General features: G+C 39.1%; 1 protein-coding gene across 1 annotated transcript in view; it reads right to left on the reverse strand.

The window, feature by feature from the left end:
- The window catches only part of map2k5 (mitogen-activated protein kinase kinase 5), a 55,178-nt gene that overhangs the window by 3,655 nt on the left and 28,831 nt on the right, over positions 1–22,692 (reverse strand). The window contains exons 17-21 of the mRNA XM_058381931.1: positions 22,413–22,442; positions 17,584–17,610; positions 17,216–17,248; positions 9,043–9,104; positions 7,233–7,278 (exon numbers count right to left, since the gene is read on the reverse strand). Of these exons, the coding sequence (XP_058237914.1) occupies positions 7,233–7,278; positions 9,043–9,104; positions 17,216–17,248; positions 17,584–17,610; positions 22,413–22,442 (198 nt within the window). The remainder of the gene's footprint in view (positions 1–7,232; positions 7,279–9,042; positions 9,105–17,215; positions 17,249–17,583; positions 17,611–22,412; positions 22,443–22,692) is intronic.

The raw sequence follows: 22,692 nt of genomic DNA on the forward strand, positions 1-22,692 counted from the left end.
GCCTGTTAATAAAAATAAAGTGTAATAAAAGGCACATAATGAATTCTAATAATATCAATAATTAATATTACATGAATGTTATAGCTATTGTTGTGTGAAAAACAATCTTTGAATCTGATATACTTATTATATAATGATGAATTATATAATGAATTGAATATAATGAAAACAACCAAAAAACCTCAACAAAATCTTATTAAAAATGTCGTGACTTTTATAGAAATATCTTAATTTGTCTTACTTCTCAGTCTTCATGTACAAAATGTATCCAATTTACTAGACGCTTGTGTAAACCTGCATATATTGTAATACATATCACTGAAATGTCCTTAAATATTATGATGTACCGTATTTGTCATACTGACCATCCCTAATAAAGATATTTTCATACCGATATTTTTCTATTCTCAAGTTCTTGTGATTAAACAAGGCCAAAAGATCCATCTAAACCACGCCAGTCATTTTCATACACTCTGTTTCTCCTTTTCTCACAGACACGCACTCTTGGTCTCTGTGAGGACAGAACAGGACCATCAATCGTGCTGTCCTGCTAATGGTGAGCTCTGTGTGTGCCACAGTGAGGTTAATCACTCTCAGCTCGGGGTTGTGTTGAGGCCCGTCCTGAGGGCGAGCCGTAGCGAGCAACCTTCTCATCAATCACCCGGCCCGGGCACAGCCTTGCCAGCCTACACCAGCTCTGGGCTGAGATATAGAGCAGTAATATGCAGCTGAACCCGGTACTCTGCTGTGACCCTGCCAGCCCGGATGAGGGTTTGACCACGTAGGGCGGCCTGGTTTTGACCCGGCATGGAGAATAAGAGCATTTACAGGACGTTTGGGAAGAGATACAGTCAAGGACAGGGAAAGGGACATCTGAGGAGAAAAAAATATATAAATAATCAACACACACACACGCACACACACACACGGTCAATGATCAGTCGCATGCTCTTACACACATTTGGACAATGACAAGCTGCAATAAATCAGAGCTCAGGCGGTCAGTTGCTTGTTTGGCTGGACTGACACAGGCCACATTCACACACACAAACCCGCCACTCGCCACCTGTGTGTCCCTCTGTTCTCTGTGACTTAGAAGAGAAAATAAGTGTGTGTGTGTGCGTGTCTGTTTGAGAGCATGCCGAGAAGTGCACCTCCATTAATTAACCCACCTGCTGCTAACACTGCACACATGCGGAGGAAGTTATTAAGAGAGGAAAGGCAGAATAAATACTGCTTTAGTTAGGTCATTATCAGCTTCTGCTTACCTCTCTACCGTCAGGCGGAAAAAACTCATTTAAAAGTGTGGCTACATTAATCACAGCCCCATATCAAAGTGTGATAATCACCTGAGTTCTCAGTTAAAATAAAACTGCCAAACCCAGGGGAAATCTCACCCTACTCTTTAATTGTTTCGAGGCTGTGATAGGCCTTTTAATCTAAGATTAATTTATGCTTTTTTAAATAACTCTACATATGATTAATAAGCTTGAAAATTAAAAGGAGTCTAAAGCAATTATAACAAGTGGTTGGTCATCACCTCATTAGAATGTGTTAAAGAGCAGCAACAGTGGAGTGTAGTGTGTGCCAGCGTGTGTGTGTGTGTGTGGCTGATATTGGTGTGGGGAAAATAGCACAAGACAGACAGACAGAGTGAGAAAGGTGAAGAGGTCACCGTTATAACTAGGTCTTGGCAGATTTGCATACTAATGACATGCTCCCACTGGATATAGAGAGGTGTGTATGTGTGTGTGTGTGTGTGTGTGTGCTAAAGCTTCATGATCTCTTAATTCAGCTCTCACCATGGGAAAGACTATTCGTCTAGATTACAATAGAGTGCGGCCGCAGCAGAGCCGCAGCAAGCCGAGCATCATGACTGCCATCTGACTCATGAAGTAGGTAAGACTTCATGAATACACACACACACACACACCAGATTCACACTGCTATAGGACTACTTAATGGACAATCTGTAGACCTACTAATACAGCAGGATTTACAGTACATCAAACTGTTTGCATCCCAGTTGTGAAGTTTCTCTCCATTGCCATTTTGATGCTCCTCTTCACAATGTTCACACACCAGCATTTTATAAAAACACTCAATGTTTTGCAATAATTTTTTTTTTTTTTTTGACCAAAATGAATTGGAAATTAACTGGACATTTCTGCCATAAATTTGGTCAATCAGCTATAGACATGGGTTATATTTAAAAAATAAATAATAAACATCTAATCAAAAAGTAGCGCAAGTCTATCACTCAGTACATAGCCAAGTCATCATGTTTATACTTCCAACACTGTTTTGCTGTATATTTTCATTTTTAAACAGGTGCCTGCATGAAACAGAAAGCTGATGCAATCAGAATGACCTTCATAGGTGTATACACCGATCAGGCATAACATTATGATCACCTGCCTAATATTGTGTTGGTCCCCCCTTTTGCTGCCAAAACAGCCCTGACCTTTTGAGGCATGGACTCCACTAGATCTCTGAAGGAGTGCTGTGGTATCTGGCACCAAAATGTTAGCAGCAGATCCATCAGGTCCTGTAAGTTGCAATGTGGGGCTTCCAAGAGCCACACCTTGCAACTTACAGGACTTAAAGGATACTTTTGAAAGATACTGGCCACTGCAGACCGGGAACACCCCACAAGAGCTGCAGTTTTGGAGATGCTCCAATCCAGTCGTCTAGCCATCACAATTTGGCCAAACTCACTGAAATCCTTATGCTTTCCTGCTTCTAACACATCAACTCTGAGGACAAACTGTTCACTTGCTGCCTAATATATCCCACCCACTAACAGGTGCCATGATGAGGAGATAATCAGTGTTATTCACTTCACCTGGCACTGCTCATAATGTTATGCCTGATCGGTGAATATATTATTTTCACTGTTAAACTGAGCTAAAGTGTAATTCTTGGAAACCATATTTGTGTATATAATTTCATAGGTGACTACAGTTTGTGCCCCATCTTTTATTCCTTGTGCACACTAGCCGTAACATGTACTTGGTATCCATTCATGAATGCTGCTTAGATAAATGATTCAAGACAGCAATTAGAGCATTATTATGATGCTGAATTGTTCTGATAAGGAGACTGATGTTGCATATTTAATTACTTGCCATTCTTATGGAAATATTATTAATATTAACATTTTGCATAAAACTAAGTGTTTGGAATATTAAGTAATAACAAAATATTAGTTTTAGGTTGCATGTGATTACTCTGAAAGTGAAATGAAACATGTGCTACTGATTAAGATGTACACAAACTTATATAAAATTATATAAGGTTTGAAGCCAAATATTTACTTATAAGACTTCGGGTGAATCTGACTTCCATTAATTGTAAGATACATTAGCCTCTAAGCTCCAGCACAAAACATAAAAAGACTGATTGATTGTATTTGAAGTGGAATATTCTTGGCACAAAACATTTCACCAAATATTTGAAAATAGCATGAAGGAAATATTAATAATAAGAAGCCTAAGGAAGTCCATCATACCCCCCAAAAGTGCTTCAGGAAACTAAAATAAGAAGGTGAGGCTCATTGAAATCTTGAAGACCTTGTTTTGCATGGATGAGCAGAATCAGTGTCCTTGTTTTTTGTGTGTGTGTGTGTGTGTGTGTGTGAGAGAGAGAGTGTGTGTGTGTGTGTGTGTGTGAGACAGAGAGAGAGAGAGAGAGAGAGAGAGAGAGAAAGAAAGGTTGGGCTTCACCCCCAAAGCCACAGTGTTATCAAGCTAAAAGCTAGGATCACTCTCCCGGGACTCCTCAGCGTGCTAATGTGTAAACAAGTCATCACAGTGATGTCAAAGGGCTTTTAAAGCCTACTCTCATCCAGTTCCCTACAGTATGGGCCACAGGCATTCAGCAAGGCGATGCGTCTCTCTTTAAAGGGCTTCTCCCCTGAGCCCTTGCTCTTACCCACATACACATTTGCAAAAACAGAAGCACACACACAAAAAGACACAGACACACTCCTCCGTGAGAGCATGCACACCCTGTCTGTAATCAGGCTGCCTGAGGGAGGGGAGGAAGCCTATAGGTCTCTATAGGTCTCTAACAGATCTGGGGTGTAGGCTACAGCACTCGCTCTTTTGTCCTCAGCAGCATCATGTGCTGCAGCTGGGGCCTCCGGTGCTGCATGCTCCTCTGGGACAAAAAGTGCTAAAAGGACAATGACAACTGGGTGACAATGAGAGAAGTCCATAGGGAGGAGGGGGACATGTCAATCACTACACAATCACTGCTGGAGCGTCACACGGCAGAAACGTGGTACACAAGCTGATCAGGTTGAAATGTGTGGTGATAAACAGGAGTTAAAAAAATAAAAGATTATTTGCTATATATGTGATGACAATTGTGCTAAAGTTTTGAAATGTCATCACTACCCTGGTTATTTGTGTTCTGAGAAGCTACAATGAACAATACCATAAAATGATATGTGTTAAACAAAGTAGTTGCCTGGCCTTGCTTTTAGTGAGTATATAAGATCCTGTGCTTTATTCCAGCATTCAATGAAATGAGCCATTCAGTGGCGTCAAGCAATGCTTTTTCTAGGAGCCAGAATGCAGCCCTGCGATCTTGATGTCAGTGTATCAGCTAATTAAGAAAAATCTCTCACTCTATTCCTTATCTGAAAGGAAAACAATATCAATCTAGACTGAGTACTGTACTGAAGCAGGGAGAAATGACTTGGTGAGTTCAGAGGACTCAAATATCCACTCTTGACAACTATGTTGAGCAGAAAAGTGTCTCAAAATCTACAAGATGCCAAACCTGGAGCAGACAGGCTTCAACAGCAGAAAGTTCCACTCGTGCTAGCCAAGAACAGGAATCTGAGTCTACTCCTGGCAAAGGCTCACCAATACTGAACACTTGAAGACGGGAAAAACGTTGCCTGGTCCTTTTCCAATCTTCAGTTGTTCACTTTACAATTTTACCTTGACTATACTAGCTTGCATACATATAGATAGATTGAGCTCCAATGAAAAATTTAGGACCTTTTGTTTCTTCTGCCAAAAAGAAAGATTCCACCTTTAGCCAAAGTCCTTCTCCAGCCTTGTAACATGAGCTATAATATGTTATCTAGCTAATTTAGTTGCTCGGAGTTAACAGAATGTCTGTAAGCTAGAATCTATGTGAACTGCTGAGGTTCATTTTTGCTTATAATGCTTTTAAATTTAAGAAGCACTAACAAAAAATATTGGATAAGATCTCAGTCCAGACAGACCACAGGACTCAAAAACAAACCCAGTATGTTGGATCTGCTTTCCCATTGTGCTAACCTAGGCATGTAATGTACACCTCTATACACAAATGCACAAGGGAGGGAATACTGCTGATTTTGTTGAGAAATCATTCAATAATCTCAATTACGGTTTGATCTTTGATGTACACTGCTGTGAGTGGAGACTTGTGTACCTTCAGACAACAATCTCATAACCATATTGACACACACTACCACTTAGACACGTGAGCATACGCTGCATTTGCACCTGGTTCTCGGTGGACGATGCTGCTGTCCATGGTGCTGAAATGACAATGTTCGCAGCCTTTCAATACATGAAGTGCTGGTAGCTGCAAACTTGTGTGTTAAAGCGTTATCCAAGATGTCTATCAAAGGGCAACAAAGGGCATCAAACAGGAAAGACTTTGTCTATCTTAGAAGACCAGAACAAAGTTCAGCCTGAATGTGTGCAAAGGTTAACAGCAATACCAAAGAACATTAAAAGAGGAACGGAAGCACAGACATGATAGACACTCTGAATCCACTCTAGCTCTGACGATACAAAATTAGCTAGAAGCAGGTATAAAGGAAAACAATGACCATCCAAGCTATTAAAGAATATGAATATAACATTCAGAACAGGAGATGCAAATATGTATACTTTAATTAAATTGTTAAACTATGTATTCCTAAAGCATTTGTTACACTATGTATTCCTAATTTGACCATTTTTAATGTTGGAAAAACCATGACAGTAAATTTGCTTATTCATATTGTCTTTATTTTAAACATAGCCTAGTGTAAATGCAGAATGTCACTATGTTTAAGTTTAGAAACTACTAATAAAAACATAAAAACTGGTGCACCATGTAAGAATTCTATTGCAACTAATTTCTAAAAATGAAAAATGAAATGAATATGTAATTAATGTAATGCTCTTATAACTGAGACTGCAGCTTAGTAGAGAATTTAGGTTTCCCCCATAATTCCACAGGACGTTCTTGTTCTTTGGACATAGTCTATTTTTTTTCCTTAAGAGACTAATTCTTAGAACCTTTATCCATATCAGCCCAGGCTCCAAACATATAAATAGCTTGCGTTTGTGTACAAGTGTAAATAAAAACCAAGGTTCTAAGCCAATCTTTTCCATTATAATACAAGGTATCACATACCAAGTATGTGATCCTTCTGAAATTACAAGCTTTTGCAATATTCAGTGCCAGTTTGTATTTAAAATAGTGTGAGTTCACACTGAAAATTCCAACAAGTAAAAGTAAACTTCAAGCACCCGGATGATGGACTCAATGGTCATAGCTTTGCTTACATCGGCTGGGCTACCAGCCACTGATGCTTGATGGGAAAAAATGTTCAAGATAGCCGACGACACTCGGGTGGACAAGACAGCTTATAAATGTGAGTTAAAATCTTTTAAATTAGTCTATGTAGTGTGATTTAAAAAAATATTAAAGGTGTATTTTATACATTTATTTTAATATTTTGTTTGACTCTGGGAATTCCGCTAAAGAATAGTATTACCCCTCTAAAAATCGTAGTGTATAGGATGTCATTTGGGACACATCTACTGTTCTAAAACAAACACTCATTTCAGTTAAATTATTAAGTTAGTTTGCTGATGGCTTTGGATTTATTACTTATTTCTAGGAAAAAAAAAAGAGATAAATGATCTGCCACTGGAGTAACACAATTTCAAGCTAAAGTTTATGTTATATTGATAAATATTAGATACATTAAATGTTCTGTCTGCACTATTATAAGTTCATCAGGCAAACTATCACTTCTGAATCAATTCCAATCAAGCCACAAAATCAAAACCTGTTCATTTAATTCTGCTAAAACAATTTTTATAGCTTTGATTTAAAAAAAACATCATTTACAAAAGCTGCCACTTAATCTCTGACTCATTTTTAATAAATATAGGTTTGATAACGCAGTTTTCACAAGGCTGCTGCCCTAAAAAAACACACACACTCACCATGAGGTTATTGGGGGCAGGACGTTCTTTTGGCTGTTTTTTCATGCTGTGGAGAGAAACAGAGTACGCAGATAAACATGCAGTTAAAATAAAGCCACAGGAGGGACTGCAGAGACCATTTATGAAAGAACCTAGCTCTCATTTTAGCAAAGTGCAAACTTAACCCAAGGACATGGAAGTAATTAAGCATTAAAAGCAACTCTTCTGCTTCCTCCTATTAAAACTTACCAGATATTCAGAAAGGTCACAATAAACGAATGATCTGATATTGAATGACATCCTTGTTAATAATGATGGGTAAAGTAAGTTCATAAACAGCTCTCCTTGGCACAGATCTACCCATAGCTGGGGTAAATCACTCAACCTGACCTATATACAAGATAACAGGGATTGCAGGGGCATACAGGTGTACAGAGGCTGTTTGGGCTGTGATGAATGAAGCATCCTCAAGAACGGGCTAATAATAGCACGGAGCATTGGCATAGCAGTGCCAGGCAGGGGTAATAGGGCAAAACCAGTTGACCTGTGTGTGTAAATAAGGTGGGTGGTGAGTAAACAACAGCTGCTAAACAAGTCCCAACACATCTGGTTATTGCCACAGGGCTTACAAGTCCCAAACAGGAAAGGGGAAGAGGGACAAGAGGCAGGAGGGATTCTGGGTGCTTGGGGCACAACCTGGGATAAGCGTGTGTGTAAATATTTTTTATTAGTGTAAAGTTCTTGTCGTTTGGTGTACTTAAGACACCAGAGTGTGGGTTAAAAAAACAACAACAACAACAACAGTGCCAGGTCATATCAACATCTAGGAACGTGTCATATGGGCTTGCAAAATGGACAGGGTACTATTTCCCCAGCATGAACCCAAGGCCTATTCATTCTAAAGAAAAATGTACTAATTTCAATACTGGCAATTCCTGCATCCAGCAATCATTTTAAAGTGATTCTGAATTTAATCGCTAAAAATGTTATTAGTTGGGTGTTATGTGCCAGTTCTAGAAAGTTCAAGTAATTGAAATGAATCAGAGAAGTGTGCCAAGGAAATTCTCACTTGGTTTTGGCGAGAGGAAATGGGACTTATTCCCATTTTATGAAGATAAAAAATCTGTTAGCCTATTCACCCCATAGACAACAACTGGCATGCTCAGTCTTGGTTGACACTTTATATGTCTCTCTAAACTTTGAAAAATGTCTTTTTTTTAAAAAAAAAAAAAAGGTGAAATTTGCCATCCATTGCTGGGACTCCAAGGGAGGAAAATGGCTCTGCTCTCATCCCCATCAATTACAGCAACACTAAACAGTCATAGGTGCCTCATGTATGCAGAATGGGGCAGATACTGGTTTCCACTGACTGTTACACAGCCTTGTGATGCAGCAAGAGCAGCAAATTGAAAAGATGTGGTTGGCTGGCATGTACAGGAGGAAGCACATGTTTACCTTCGCCCTCTCAAGCTGGTAGTTCTTATGATATATTGCATATTGAATAGTATATAATTTGTGTATGTTGAATGTGCATATATTGAATTGTATATAATTTGTGCCTGAGCTTAAATTATTGGCTGTGTGGACTTTCACATGTTCTCCCAGTGTCTGTGTGAGTTTCCAATTGTGTTCATGGGACAGTTGAGTGCTTACTGAAGATAAATCAATGCAATGTTTTAAAACAGACAGTGGGCAAAACTAAGAAACCAAATGTTTTGGCATGGCCCTCATGCTAAATTCATGTCAGATTACATTCAAATTAATGCCAGATTCTTCATTTTTATAAGCTTTATAATGAATGGGGAGAAAATGCTGAATCATAAACACTCACCACTGCGTTATGAAGTGCGCAAATTTCTCACTGAACTGACCGACTGGAAACATAGGAGGATCCTGAAACATAGAACATGGATTACAGTGTTATCAAGAAAACAGACAAGAAAATGATTAAAGTATCAAACTGTTATAGTTCAGATACATGTGACTTTGCATCGCAACCCCTAATGACATCATTTGGCCTAATAGAAAACAGGTATGAAAGATAACAGCATAGACATAAAAGAAAAGAAAAATAGCTAAAAGACCTTGAATCGAGCAGACTGAATGCATGTAAGTTTCTCCCACCCCCAAAATCCAAAAAAACTCCACACAGTCAATAATATGCATGTGCTAGTTTCCTTGATGAAGATGTTTTGCCTTCGGTGAAAAGAGTCAGAGTGTATTGATTTATCTCCAGCACCTGAACCCCACTTTTGTCGGGAGAAATACAATACAGAACGATGCACAGCCATGATTACAATCTGAACAAACACCCGAGACCCTGAATAGTAAGACAGAGGTACGGGAACAGAGTAACAGCCGAGAGAGAGAGAGAAAGAGAGAGAGAGAGAGAGAGAGAGAGAGAGAGAGAGAGAGAGCGAGAGCAAGAAAGAAAGAAAGAAAGAAAGAAAGAAAGAAAGAAAGAAAGAAAGAAAGAAAGAAAGAAAGAAAGAAAGAAAGAAAGAAAGAAAGAAAGAGAAAATGGATAAAAAGTGCTGCCCAAGCAAGACCAAGAGACTGATGCATTTTATTTCTATTGCATTTATGGATCCTAATTTGAAGCTCACTACACTGTGACCATTAATGTTCAAACTGTGAGTTTCATTAAATCTCCATTTCTCACCACAAATTTCTGGAGAACGTCTAAAGTACTAACTTCTAACTAATCCTTTATAGAATTGATGGGGATCGGAAGATCACTGCACAGTGTAACTATTTTACTGTGCATATAACAATAAACACTTGAATCTCTGAAGGTCTTGTCAGGCTAGAATATCGAAAATATTGAAATTACTGCATCTGTCTAGGTTTATGAAAAACTGCAGCCATTCTTTATCATGAGCAGCAATATGCCTGAATCACCATTAGTGGAAAAGTAAAACTTCTCAATCAAATCAAAATAACCCTTACAAATGTGCGTAGGATGCCGAAATTTTAAGGTATTAAGTAAAATGAGTAGTTTTCTTGTGTCTTGAACGGTCTATGAAAGGTTATGGTCATGAGAATGAAAAATAAATTAGTAACTCCAAGAGAAGACAAAAATAGAGGCGGCTTATTGCTGGATAACAGGATCCAATTGTTTCTGTGGATGTTCCACAACATTACAAATATATGAATTTGTACTTCAATGAACAATAAACAAAAATGTCTGTGGTATAAGATACATTAAGTACTCCAGGACATGTTATTAGAAGATCATCAAGTTCAGTGTGGTATCAGTAACTCTCATTATAATGTTTGATTTCTAATATAGGATTTCAATGTGATTAAAAGCAATGATTGAGAATACATACTGATTAATTCCATTACCAATATAATGTTATGCCAAACAGTCTGGTAAATTAATAAACTACCATAATGAAATAGTAACTTACGACTAATTTTTCCACTGAAATAAATGTATGTGTTATTACACAGAGTGTAAAGTACCAAAAAAGGTATGTTATGGTACGGTACAGGTACCCCATCCTTCTACTAATAGCCTAATGTAACATACTAGAGCTTATTAAGTGTTTATGTATAAAATTAAGTTTTAACTATCTGATAGGTCGCATACTGTCATCGTAGTGTGTTTATTGAATCACATTAAACACATTAAACGAAAGTAAAAGACAAATATCACTATTATTATCATAATTATTCAAAGTAGTAGTTATAGTAATAACAGCATTACTAACAAATCAGTTGAAATAAAATAATTAAACAAAATGAATGAATCAATAAATTAAAAAAAGAAACACGTCAGTTTAAAACGAAACAGAAAATATAACAAACGTTGCAAATAATCATGATGTCAATACAGAGCAAAATAATCACAATTATTATTTTATCCATTATCCTGCAGCCCAACCGACTGCAATCTCATTACACAGAAAGACGCACAAAATAATGCAGAAGTCATCCACTCAAATCACAGAAAAGTGGATTGATCCTATTGGCTATTAAAAAGCCCTTTGGGCTGCTTTCCTCCTCCTGTAATTTTACTTGCTCTCTTTATGCCCTGTGCTCCAGGTAGGTTGCAGGAGTATGATGCATGCACCTATTTAAATTAACAAAGCAATGAGAGCCGAGGATGTGTCACCGCTCGAGTGAGCTGCAGCCTAGTGAAGCAGCCATACATCATTACACAGCCTGGGCCGACAGCCTGAAGGCTTACACAAACTCTCCTACACACACACACACACACACACACACACACACACGCACACACCTGCCAGCGAATATGCACAGATATAGTAGAAAACACACATCTGCACTTCACGAGAGCGCTTTGATGTGGCTGTAGTAAGATAAAGAAGAGGATGATGATGAAAGCGCTGCTGTATTATGCAGCTCGCTGCCATTATCAGGCACCACAAACGGTCGGAGACCCGGAGCCTCGCTTTCTCCACAATACCAGCGGTAAATATACATGTAATTGCCTGGCAGCAATTATCAGGCAAAATTAGATCAGTAATTACAGCGGTGAATTTAAGCAGGAGTCTTATTAGGGACATCAGCTCCTTCTCAACACACGGGCAGAGCGCATCAATAAAAGACAAGCTGCCCTGCAGATGGTCAAACGAGCCGCTGGGCACCGAGCACAGGCTGTATGCTTCAGCATAACACAATGCAACAACGGAGAGCAGGACTGAGAGTTAGACAAACTGATGAAGAGCGAGAGAGAGAGAGAGAGAGAGAGCGAGAGAGAGAGAGAGACAGAAAGACAGACAGCGAGAGGGGGGACAAAGGGAGCTCTTGTGTGTATTACCTCATTTAGCTGTTTATTCACCCCTCACCTGAGCCCCATGAGACCTTGCAACCGATTATTAATGCCTCTCCATGACAACCACACACACACACTCACACATATTCATGATGCACTTCATCCCTAGTTCAGGTACACACACAATGCTCTGATTTAGCACAAAATTGATGACTGATGCTAACTGCCTGCTCCCAATTCAAGGTTGAAGATAATTGTAATTCATAGAATATTTTGGTGCACTTTATGAGTGTTTCTTTTCTCTTGTTCTGTTCACTCTTTCTTCACTTGCCCTCTATAGATCCCCCTTTTTACAGTTTTTTTTAAAGAATTTCTTAACTCGGACTGTAACGCTAGTTCAATTACCACAGAAAAAAACAATTAATTTCACTGTACTAGGAAGAGAAATAAAATGTGAAACACAGCTACACAAAGCTCGCTTATAATGGAAGCCTAAAGACAGAGGTTGGGTTAATAAACATTTATGCATGACACATTTATATACCATGCATTCATTAACTTAATGCAATTTCAATGCATTTATAAGTTCTATATAAGTCAGGACAATTCGTCATCTTGACATTTTAAAATGAAAAAAACTGCGATAACAATGTCAATTAAACATATAACCAGCTCCTAGAATGGATTAATATATCACAAAACCTTTACAAAATCTTATTTATATATTAGAAGGTAGAACCTCTTCGTTAATATATTTCCTGAAGTCTCTAAGTAAACATGTCGTACATTACCCACAATGCCATTCAACTACCCACATGGCGCTGGTGTGAATTAGCTCTACCTAAAAAGAGAGATGCAGCGGTGCTTCTGTCCAGCTTTCATGCTAATACCACCATCAACACCATCACAATTGTCATTTATAGATGCTTCTTGTCAACTCGTAGTAACTAGTTGAGACGAGACCCTGCTGTAGGTCAGTGCAATTACATCCAATAGCCGCAGGTCTCTGAGCTCAGTGTTTGCTGTCTTCCTAACTTCTACACTGGATTTGATAGAACACTGAAATATGGTGTGTGATAAGAACTCTCTACTCTTCAAGCAGCAAAAATGCAATACTACCACTTATGTTCGAGATAATGTTTTTCTCCCATTATAACTCTTTTAGCAAAAATCCCACTGTGACATCGGAGCAATAGACAACTGCCACCTTCTCGCAGGAACAATGAAAATACTCCAACCAACAAATTACCGAAACAGAACTACTTCAATAAAAACATATTTAATTTGATTCAGGATAGAGTTTTCCTTTAAGACCTTTATTGTCATAGGCATATTTAAAATTTTTATGAGGCCTTCTATCCTCTTCTCAGTACAGGAAATGGTAATTGTGGTAATTGTACACATGCAGTGGATAGAGGTTAGGTAGAAAGACGCTGGAGTATTCCTTTAAGCCAGTCAGGTCCTCTCACTTTCTCTGGACTGGATTATTCTTATAAAGTAGGTCCCACAAAGTCCCTGCCAACCCTGTGTGTCTCATTCAGACACCCTCACTCACACTGGGAGAAATGGGTAATTTAGTGGCTGCTCTGTGTGTGTGTTAACACCTTGGTCAGCTGAAAGTAGGTGGCAGCAGCACAGGCAGTGTTCCCTGGCCTCAGGGCGCTGAAGGGAAGGGCATGGCAGAAAATAGTTTGAGTGATGCCTCTGCCGTTTGAGTAATGAACAGTTCAGCTGGGTCAACCCATTACACCAAGCGCCGTTTAATTATTAATTACGCTCAATCTATAAGAGAAAGGACAAGTTCAGTATGTTTAATGTGTGTTTATGCTCCTTTTACACTCCCCTCCCTCCTACCATTCTGCTATTAGCACGTGTCAGCGAGCTGCTCATGCAGAAAGGAGAGGTCTCTCCTTCTCTCTCTCCCTTCTCCAGACTCACACATACACACACTTTTTTTTGTTGTTGCAATTAACAAAATTACTTATTAATCACTCAAACAGACGAGTTAAGCACATTTAAACGTTACAGATTTCTGTATTGATATTACATTCCCCTTCTGCTCGAGCTCGAAGGGAAATCTGATGACTGCTCAGTGTGTGGACAATACCACTAAGACCATTTACAGTAATGAGAAAATCGGAAATAGTGACATTAACAATATGCACATTGACTCAGCTGTCTGGAAAAACCTTTGTGCATCTTCATTCAAGTCCTCATTCACTACTCCAGCCATTTTAAATTCTCTTAAATATACTATTCAGAATGACCAATAATATAAGGTGATGTTCCACTGATTTGTGTTTTTATTTTATTTTTTTTGCTGCCCCATTTACTTAAGAGAATTATTATTTCACCTAGTGGTCAGAAATGGAAACTGCAACAGACACTAATAACGGCCAAAAAATTCCACTTATGTTTTTCTGACTTTACCCCAACAACCATTTTGTGCTCACAGCTATGCACTGTGCACTTGAACATTTATAGACTTTTGTGTACATCACTACATGCAAATAATTTTCAGAAGATTTACATTCAACATATACAGTAGAACCTCGGCATACAAATGCCCTCCCATACAAATTGCTTTACGAAGCATACGAAGCATTTTCGGCATACGAACGAACGAAACTTGTTTGCGTCAGTGGGAGGCCAAGGGAGACCAAACAAAGCAAGGTTACGAATTGTTTGAAAGCGTCAACCTTGATACCAACATTGGCGTCGACATGCGTTGAAAAGCTACGTGATTTTTCGCGTGTTTTTTTGTTGACAGATTGGTGGTGTGGGTGGTCTGTTCTATTTTTAGCCCAAGCTTGGTGGCACAAACTTCCTGTGAGGACTCTTGACCCTTGGAAATTAGTATTATTGGTAATATTTTTGGATTATCTGCATTTATTTCTTATTGGAAAATTCACATCGCAATACGAATTTTCACCTTAAGAACTCGCCTCCAGAACTAGTTCAATTCGCATGCAGAGGTTCCACTGCACCTGTAGGTATGAATAAAACCAATTTCCAGTTCTTTGAAAATCAGTTGGAAATTTTTAGACCGTCTTGGCTTAGCAAAACATTTACACACGACTTTAATAAAGGACTGATAAATGTCCTCGGCCCTCAGTGTGTCTATGCTATACAGAGCCATTTCTATTATAAGATATATGGCAAAATACTGGAAGACTGCTTAATGTTAATTCATTAAAAATGTGTGTGCACTACAGTGTCCTTGCGAATGAATATCCCTTTTCCCAGAATATCCCTGAATATCCTTTTCCATCTCCTTTTCCGGACTAATTTTATGCCTTTTGTGTGAGATTTTTAAAAATGATATATTCTGCTGAAACCCTCCAACCCTAGTTAATGATAGTGGTTGCTCTGTATGTTGCTCTATTACTGCTGCCAGACTGCACGCTGAATGACTGTGTGCTATTGATTCTAGCCTGCCTATGTGGTTACTCCAAGAATTCACCAGATAGTTGCTTTTCTGCCAAGTCAAGTGTGATATCCCGTAAGCTTGTATTTTGTTAATGCCATTCTGACCCACCAAAAAATATAGTCACAAGATGATGATGATGCTACATGATACGTAGAACACAGTCATCTATGCCTTTAGATAAATGTTCAAAAAGTATGTTGAGAGCATTCCTATAGAAGAATCAGAAAATGATGTGATAATACTGGCAGAGACACAGCAGTCTTCAAAGAAGCCTTTCTTCTGAAATTTGAAATCATTCTGAGCCAAAATGGTAGCAATGAAAGGACACACTTTGGTTTTATCTATGCTGCAAACATGGAGTCAACTAGCTTAGAGTATTCATATTATCCGTATAGCATTAGGCATTGTCCCAGCCTGACAGAAATCTGGGCCTTCATCTAGAGCCCTTACAATCAAACCAAGGAATACAGTGGCAAGAAAAACCTCCATTCGTTCCATCTAGATTCCATCTAGCGTTTATCATCACTGTAACCAATCACTTAGTCAAAAAACCCAAAATGTTAAACATATTGATAATACGCAGAAAGCAGGAATCTGCATTTTTTGTGTGAGGCATCACTAAATGGTGGAAAACCTGGCTGTAATTCTGCGACTCTAGTCCAGCTTCTGTAGACAGACCCACCACGGATGCTTATCCAAACACACTCATTTATGTAAATTATTCAGCTGAAGGCAGCTCATTGGATCAGGGACTAGCTACCGGATTAGACACATTAGGTCAGAAAGGAAAGGGGTATCATAGACTTTTTTTGTTAAGCATCTCAGGGTAATATTTAAAGACAACTGCATAGAGAGCTATGCATTTATTTGTGGTTTTTGTTCAAAACTGAGATTTCTCATCAATTCAGTGTGTATGGTGTTAGTCCAAAACAGTAACGTACCACTAAGAAGGAAAACAAACACTTATTGATAGTCTTACGTAATCAATATGGGATGAGAAATAAAAGGAAAATGTTTACTGTGAATTTTATGTAACTGGCCATGATACTGTGATGTTGTGTGAGGACAGCAATAACACCAGGACTGTTTTATTGTTACAGCTCTTATCTAGAGTGTATTTTAATAATTTGTGAATCTCAGTCAAAGGAAGAAATGAAGGACAAGGGCATTATATTTATGCTTACCTCATATTAAAAACCTTTTATTCAAATCAATTTATTCATATACATTTCCTTATCCTATGCTACACTTTTATCATGTGCTTTTAAATGTAGTGGCACAGCTTACCTCACTCAGCTGAGTGAAATATAGAGCAGAGTGTGTGTCCAGTGCAGAGTTTATATATGAACCCTCGTCCCTCACCTCAGCTAGCACAGAGAGGAGTGGGTGAGGAAGTGTGTCAAGGTCTTGGGTGGGTGTATTTTAGTGACTAGCGTGGGTCAAGGTTAATGCAACACCACCCAGCCTCTGTGCTCTGAAGCCTGGTCATGCTACATTAACCCAGCAAAGTGAGCGTGTGTGTGAGAGAGAGAGGGAGAGAGGGAGTGAGACAGAGACATGGATTAAAATAGGAAAGGGAAAGAAAAAGAGAAATGGAAAAAGTGTGTGAAAATCTGACAAAGAAACAGTCCAAAGTTTAAACCAGCCCCATCACTTTCCTAAGTACAGCTTAAAGGCTAACCGAGGGTCAGGCAACCCATCTCAGCGTACTAAGCTCCTCCAGCCTCTGGCTTTAGCTAAAGCACCTTGCTTCATTAGGAAACAAAACAGCAGCTTTCTGCCCCATTAGCCACGGCTTTAGGAGCTCGGGCACATCAGACATGGACTCACCTCATCAACGATGCACTGCAATAACTGGAGAGGCTGTGGAGAAGGAGGAGGAGAAGACGAGGAGATTAGAGCACACGCAATCTCTTTACAGTGAGCAGGAAATGGAATCAGTAATGCAGCAAAACAGGTAGCGATTCAGATTAATCAAATGCACTCAGACACAGAAAAAGTCATTGGATCCAGAACGCTCTATTATTTCTAATGGCCTCTCATCGGAATGCGGTGCTGTTAAGTGCCGGCGTATTGTTTTATTGTATTAACTTTAGAGGCAGGCGACCAAGCGGAGCGACTATCAAAAGAAGTAAAGAAGGGCTTGCTTTCATTTCTTTAAAAAAACAAAAAAACAAAACAACTCATCAAATACTTACCATTAAGGAACCTTGGTTTTTCTGAATCTGCAAAAAGAGAAACAAAGGGAGAGAAGATTAGGAATAAAAGCTAGAGACAGCATGAAGGAGGCAAGGCAATGTGTAATTAGCATGTTATAATCACAAACGTCGCAGTAGGACCCGTTTATGATCACTAGGGGAAAAGCGAGGAAAAGCCCGGTGGCCACGAGCGGGCACATCGTGTTAACGGCATTTGCATAATGAAAATACACAAAGTGCTAATAGCCTGATCTTCATTTAGCGCGGCCCGGCTACACAGCACGAGTCGATCCTCTTGCTGCCTCCAGGTTGAACAGAGACTCTGGGTCGGAAAAGTGGATGCATGGCGTGCATCTTAAGCAGGAGAGGTGTCTTGGGCATAACTCTCGCACGTATTTGCTACATATCAGCTTGTCAAATGATATGAGACAAAGCTGTCTTAAAAATGTTGTCTCTTTATAACTAGTCATTATGATAATGTGTATATAACATGCAGTAGCATAAAAGCATACAACTCAATCACACTACAAAGAACTGGTTCTTCTCTCTAACTGTATAACCTGCGAACAGCACAGAGGACGAGGCAGTGAGATGATGGGCTTTTGTCTGATCAGGGTGATTGAGCACCAGCTGCCTGCATCATTCTCACACATTCGGCAATTGAGCTGAAACGGCACTTTTCATCGTCGCAGGAGGCTGCCGCTCTCCTGATCCGCTCAGGCCTCGTCGTCCTGCCGTCATCGCGCTGCTGAAATCAAGGGCTCCTGGAGTGGAGTTCTGCAGGTGTTCACTCTTTCAATTACACATTGCTATGCATTTTTTAAATACTGCAAGAGTCAGCATACAGGCACCAGCGATAGCTTAAAGCCATCAATCCAGAGATAAAATCTGCTACAACTAAATCCGAATAATAATTAATGATATGGCTGAGGTCGGGGTCCTAAAAAGTTTGCAGCCAGGAATTAGATTTGGTTTGAGAATGTAATCCAATGGTTTAAAATATTAGGCTTATTGTATAAATGCGTATAATAATATCTTGGTTATTTATTGGAGACGAAACGCTTTTAGTGTGTGACTTTACACTTAAAATAACACATCAATTGAGCTACAGATATCAAGTTGTTAAAAGCTGTGAATTCAACTATCAGGTATAATAACAATGTAATAGTGAGTTGCGATTTTCACTACTACAACATTTGATATTCCCCACACGCCATGGCTTTACTTCACAAACACCCCTGGACACCAGTTTGAGGACCACGGCGAGCCATCTGTCCTGGCCAGGTCTTTTTAAAACTATATTCAACATTTTTGTCTTGCTCTGCATTTCAGTGAGTTCATTTTTTAAAAAGATAATTTATAATGACAAGATTATACAAGACAGAGATGCTATAAAGTCAAGCATAAAGCTTTAACCGAGTGTGAGCTGACGTATGCTGGTCATGGTCATGGAAATAGACATTCACGCTGAAGCCTAGCCAATCCACCTACCAGCAGGTTTTTGGGCAAATGGGAAGAAACTATAGAACCCAGAAGAAAAAAAGAAATGCAGACATGTGAAACATTCCTATAAAAGGATTTGCTGAAATGGAATTCACACTGGGAACTTTAGTGAGATGTAGTGCGCTATAATATCCAGATTATGTACTACAACTGTGGAAAAAAAAAGTCAGCGGTCGCGGCGTGCTCTATGGAGCGGAAAGTACAGAGCCATCAGAGGGCACTAGCAATTTTATGAACAGCTAATATCACACAGTAATTTGTCATTTCCATAAAATGTAGAACATCTGAAGGTTGATTTGATGCACCTAAAAATTCAGGTAGATAACATATAGGGAGCAGAATACTCTGCTAATGCACATTTTGAGACAGAAGTATGGTTTCAGTGAGAAGTGAAGAATAGGAAGAAGAAACCAAAGGATTCCCCTCCATTTTCCCACAGAGGATCCGCTTCCACTTTCGACGATTCACCAGTTAAGTGTTATTCGCGCTAACCTGCCAGCTCTTTTAGACTATTTTATCTCAAGTTTTCTCAAACTAATTAACCTTTTAATTACGTGAAATGAAAGCTGACTTGGTTAAAAAAAACTTCCAGTATTGAAATCATTTTATATTCCTGACAGATCAGTAATGTGGGGAAACAAATGTTCAACACGATCTTGACCACTTAAGTAAAATCAGTTAAACATTTCCTATTAATTCAAACTGCAAATCAAAGCTTGAGCAAAAAGCAATTTCATACAGTATGTTTGGATGAATATGAAAAGAGGAGGGGAGAAGAAGGAAAAAAAAAAAAAAAAAAAAAAACCTCGATCCAAAACAGAAACAGCCGGAGAACACAAAAGGCAACAACAAATCAATCAGAGGAAAAAGCGCCGGCGGCTGTATACACATGCCAGCGAGTCTGCAGTCTTCAAAGATTCTCCGAGCGAGCCATCGAGAGACGCCATTAACTCCTGACAAAGAATGCAAATTAATCTCAACATGGGGTGAGACGGAATTAAAGAGTCTTTTATAATCAATGACAAGACAGGATAACGTGCACACATTCGGAAGAAAACAGACGTACACCACACAAACGGTTCGGACCAAGTTTGGGTTTTTCCCGAGTTTACGCTCTGATCTCTCGTGTCCTTTTACACCTTCAAGAATCCCAGCAGGCAAAGGAGCATTACATGGGTCACTGTTTGCATACATGAGAGAGTGTATGTGAGAGAAAGAGAGAGAAAGTCAGAACACACAGATGCATGGCTTGCTGTAAATGACAGGCCAAGCCTGAGGTAGTGTGTGTGTGCGCGCATGTGTGTGTGTGTGTGTGTGTCTCTGTGTGCGTGCATGTGTATGTGCACACACTGGGCTCTGTGTGTGCCTGTGATGCCTGTAGGTGAAGAGTCTGCAGCACCATATGGAGCTGTGAAAATTAACATCAAGAGCAAAAACGCAGTGGCAGCAGGAGGTCCTATCTTTCCCTTCACTCACTCACTCACTCTCTCCTCCTCTCCCTTTCCATTCTTGACCCTTTTCTTCTCACCAAATGAAATTTAGAGATGTAAAGAGAGAATTGGGGGGGGGGGGCGCGGAGGGGCGGAGAAGGCAATGAGAGAGAAAGAAAAAGAAAGAAAAGGATATTAGAGGAAGAGGGTGAGTAATAAATTAATGGGGTGTAAAAACACGACGAGCTTCAGTGTAGTGCCCGTGGCACTGTTTGCCAAGAACAGAAAAGTTCCTACAGATTTAAATCACCATTTCTCTAATCAAACTGTGGATGACGCTGCCCAATGACTGAGCAATGCACTACAATTCTGCTGACATGACACAGAGGTCTTAAGACACACACAAACTAGCTTAAGAACCCAATTTTCCTTTTCTTATAATATTCCCTCTACATTGGTTCTCACAGTAGATACATTTATTGTAAAATATGGCACAGCGAGACCTAGAAGTAATTGGATTGTGACAAGTTTTATTTTCACAGTGACAGAATCTATGAAACTGCATTGTTTTAGCAGGATCTAAAATACCAGCCTGGGTCAGAGGGAAGTGGGTGAAATGTGTCTGATGGTACAAAGAGATTATTATTGTGTGTTTGTGTGTGCAGGGACTACTTTACGTAATAGCACTTGCCGTATTAACATGACAATAGACCCGGCTAGAGAGCAGTGAAAAACACTTACAAATGTGCTCTGCCTCAGGCAATGAGCTTGGGGTACACACGCATGCACAAAAAGGTCTAAATGTGGATTAACTCAGAACAAAAGCACCACCTTCTTAAGCTTACTCCGCATCATGTGTATAGCTGTTGTACGTACTCTGTCTATGTAAATAATCACATGTATTTTAACACTCAAGGTCTTGGCACTTGATGTAGCCTCTGAGAGTGTTTCTTCCTGTTTTCCATGAGCTGCCCTGAGTGGCTGCTCTGGTTTAATATGCTAATTAACCCAACAGGCATGCTGGGAGTAATTTATTGAGCATTAGTCAACATTTCCCTCATTAAAGAGCCCCTACACACTTTCGACGTGCTTCAGAAAGGCAGCTTTAGTGTGTGTGACTACATACTGTAATGTATGCAGACTATCCTACAGTCCTGTAAAGTCTTTATCTACTACTGACTAATAATATTAGACTTTTAGCAATTCTACAGCCAGTTTCTGATCTAACAGACGGATAGATAGATAGATAGATAGATAGATAGATAGATAGATAGATAGATAGATAGATAGATAGATAGATAGATAGATAGATAGATAGATAAGGAGAAATTCACACTGATCACTGATGTTAACTCTTAAGTTGCTTCATGTCATGATCATGGACTTAAATGCAGCTTAAGAGAATGGACATCTATTGTTTGCAATTGGTGTGACTGCAGAAATAACAGGCTCATCAGGATCTTGGCCAAATTTAAACTGGCTGCCATTTCATGACAAATCAATCAGCAAAATGGTTGGGTTAGTCATATATATATATATATATATATATATATATATATATATATATATATATATATATATATATATATATATATAAACATGTTTTTGTAGGAAATTACAGGCTGAAATTATTAAAAATGTGTGCATGTGCAACTTTTCTAGTATCTACATTTTAATTAAAGCTGATGAGCCACAGCTTTACATCCCAAGTGCCTGGTGGTTACTGTAAAACCCAGTGTATAAGAACTAATAAAAATACCATGGTTTGGACCTTACTGTCATTCTATATAACTATACAAGTTATAGCCATGATTTAACTATATATATATATGCATAGAGTATTACAGATTATTACATGTATCTGTATGGAAAAGCACAAAGCATAGAGAATCTCACCTGGGGATATGGGAAATGTCCAAGAGCCAGCTGTGAAAGCAAAAAAAAAAAACAACAACAGTGAGGCAATTAATACAAATCAAATAGAGAAGATAGTGACAGACACACTCATCCTCACATTCACAGTCTACCTGAAATATCTGATAACCTATTTACATAATACCCAAAATGTTGTTTAATTTCCTCTGCTGCTCAGTCCAGTTATCTCGGACAGCAAGGGCTCAACTTGTACACTTTCCCCCTTTGCAGCTTATCTTTCCTGAACAATACTGTTTAAAAG

Source organism: Hemibagrus wyckioides, linkage group LG27, assembly GCF_019097595.1.
Source record: "Hemibagrus wyckioides isolate EC202008001 linkage group LG27, SWU_Hwy_1.0, whole genome shotgun sequence".
Classification (NCBI taxonomy): Eukaryota; Metazoa; Chordata; class Actinopteri; order Siluriformes; family Bagridae; genus Hemibagrus; species Hemibagrus wyckioides.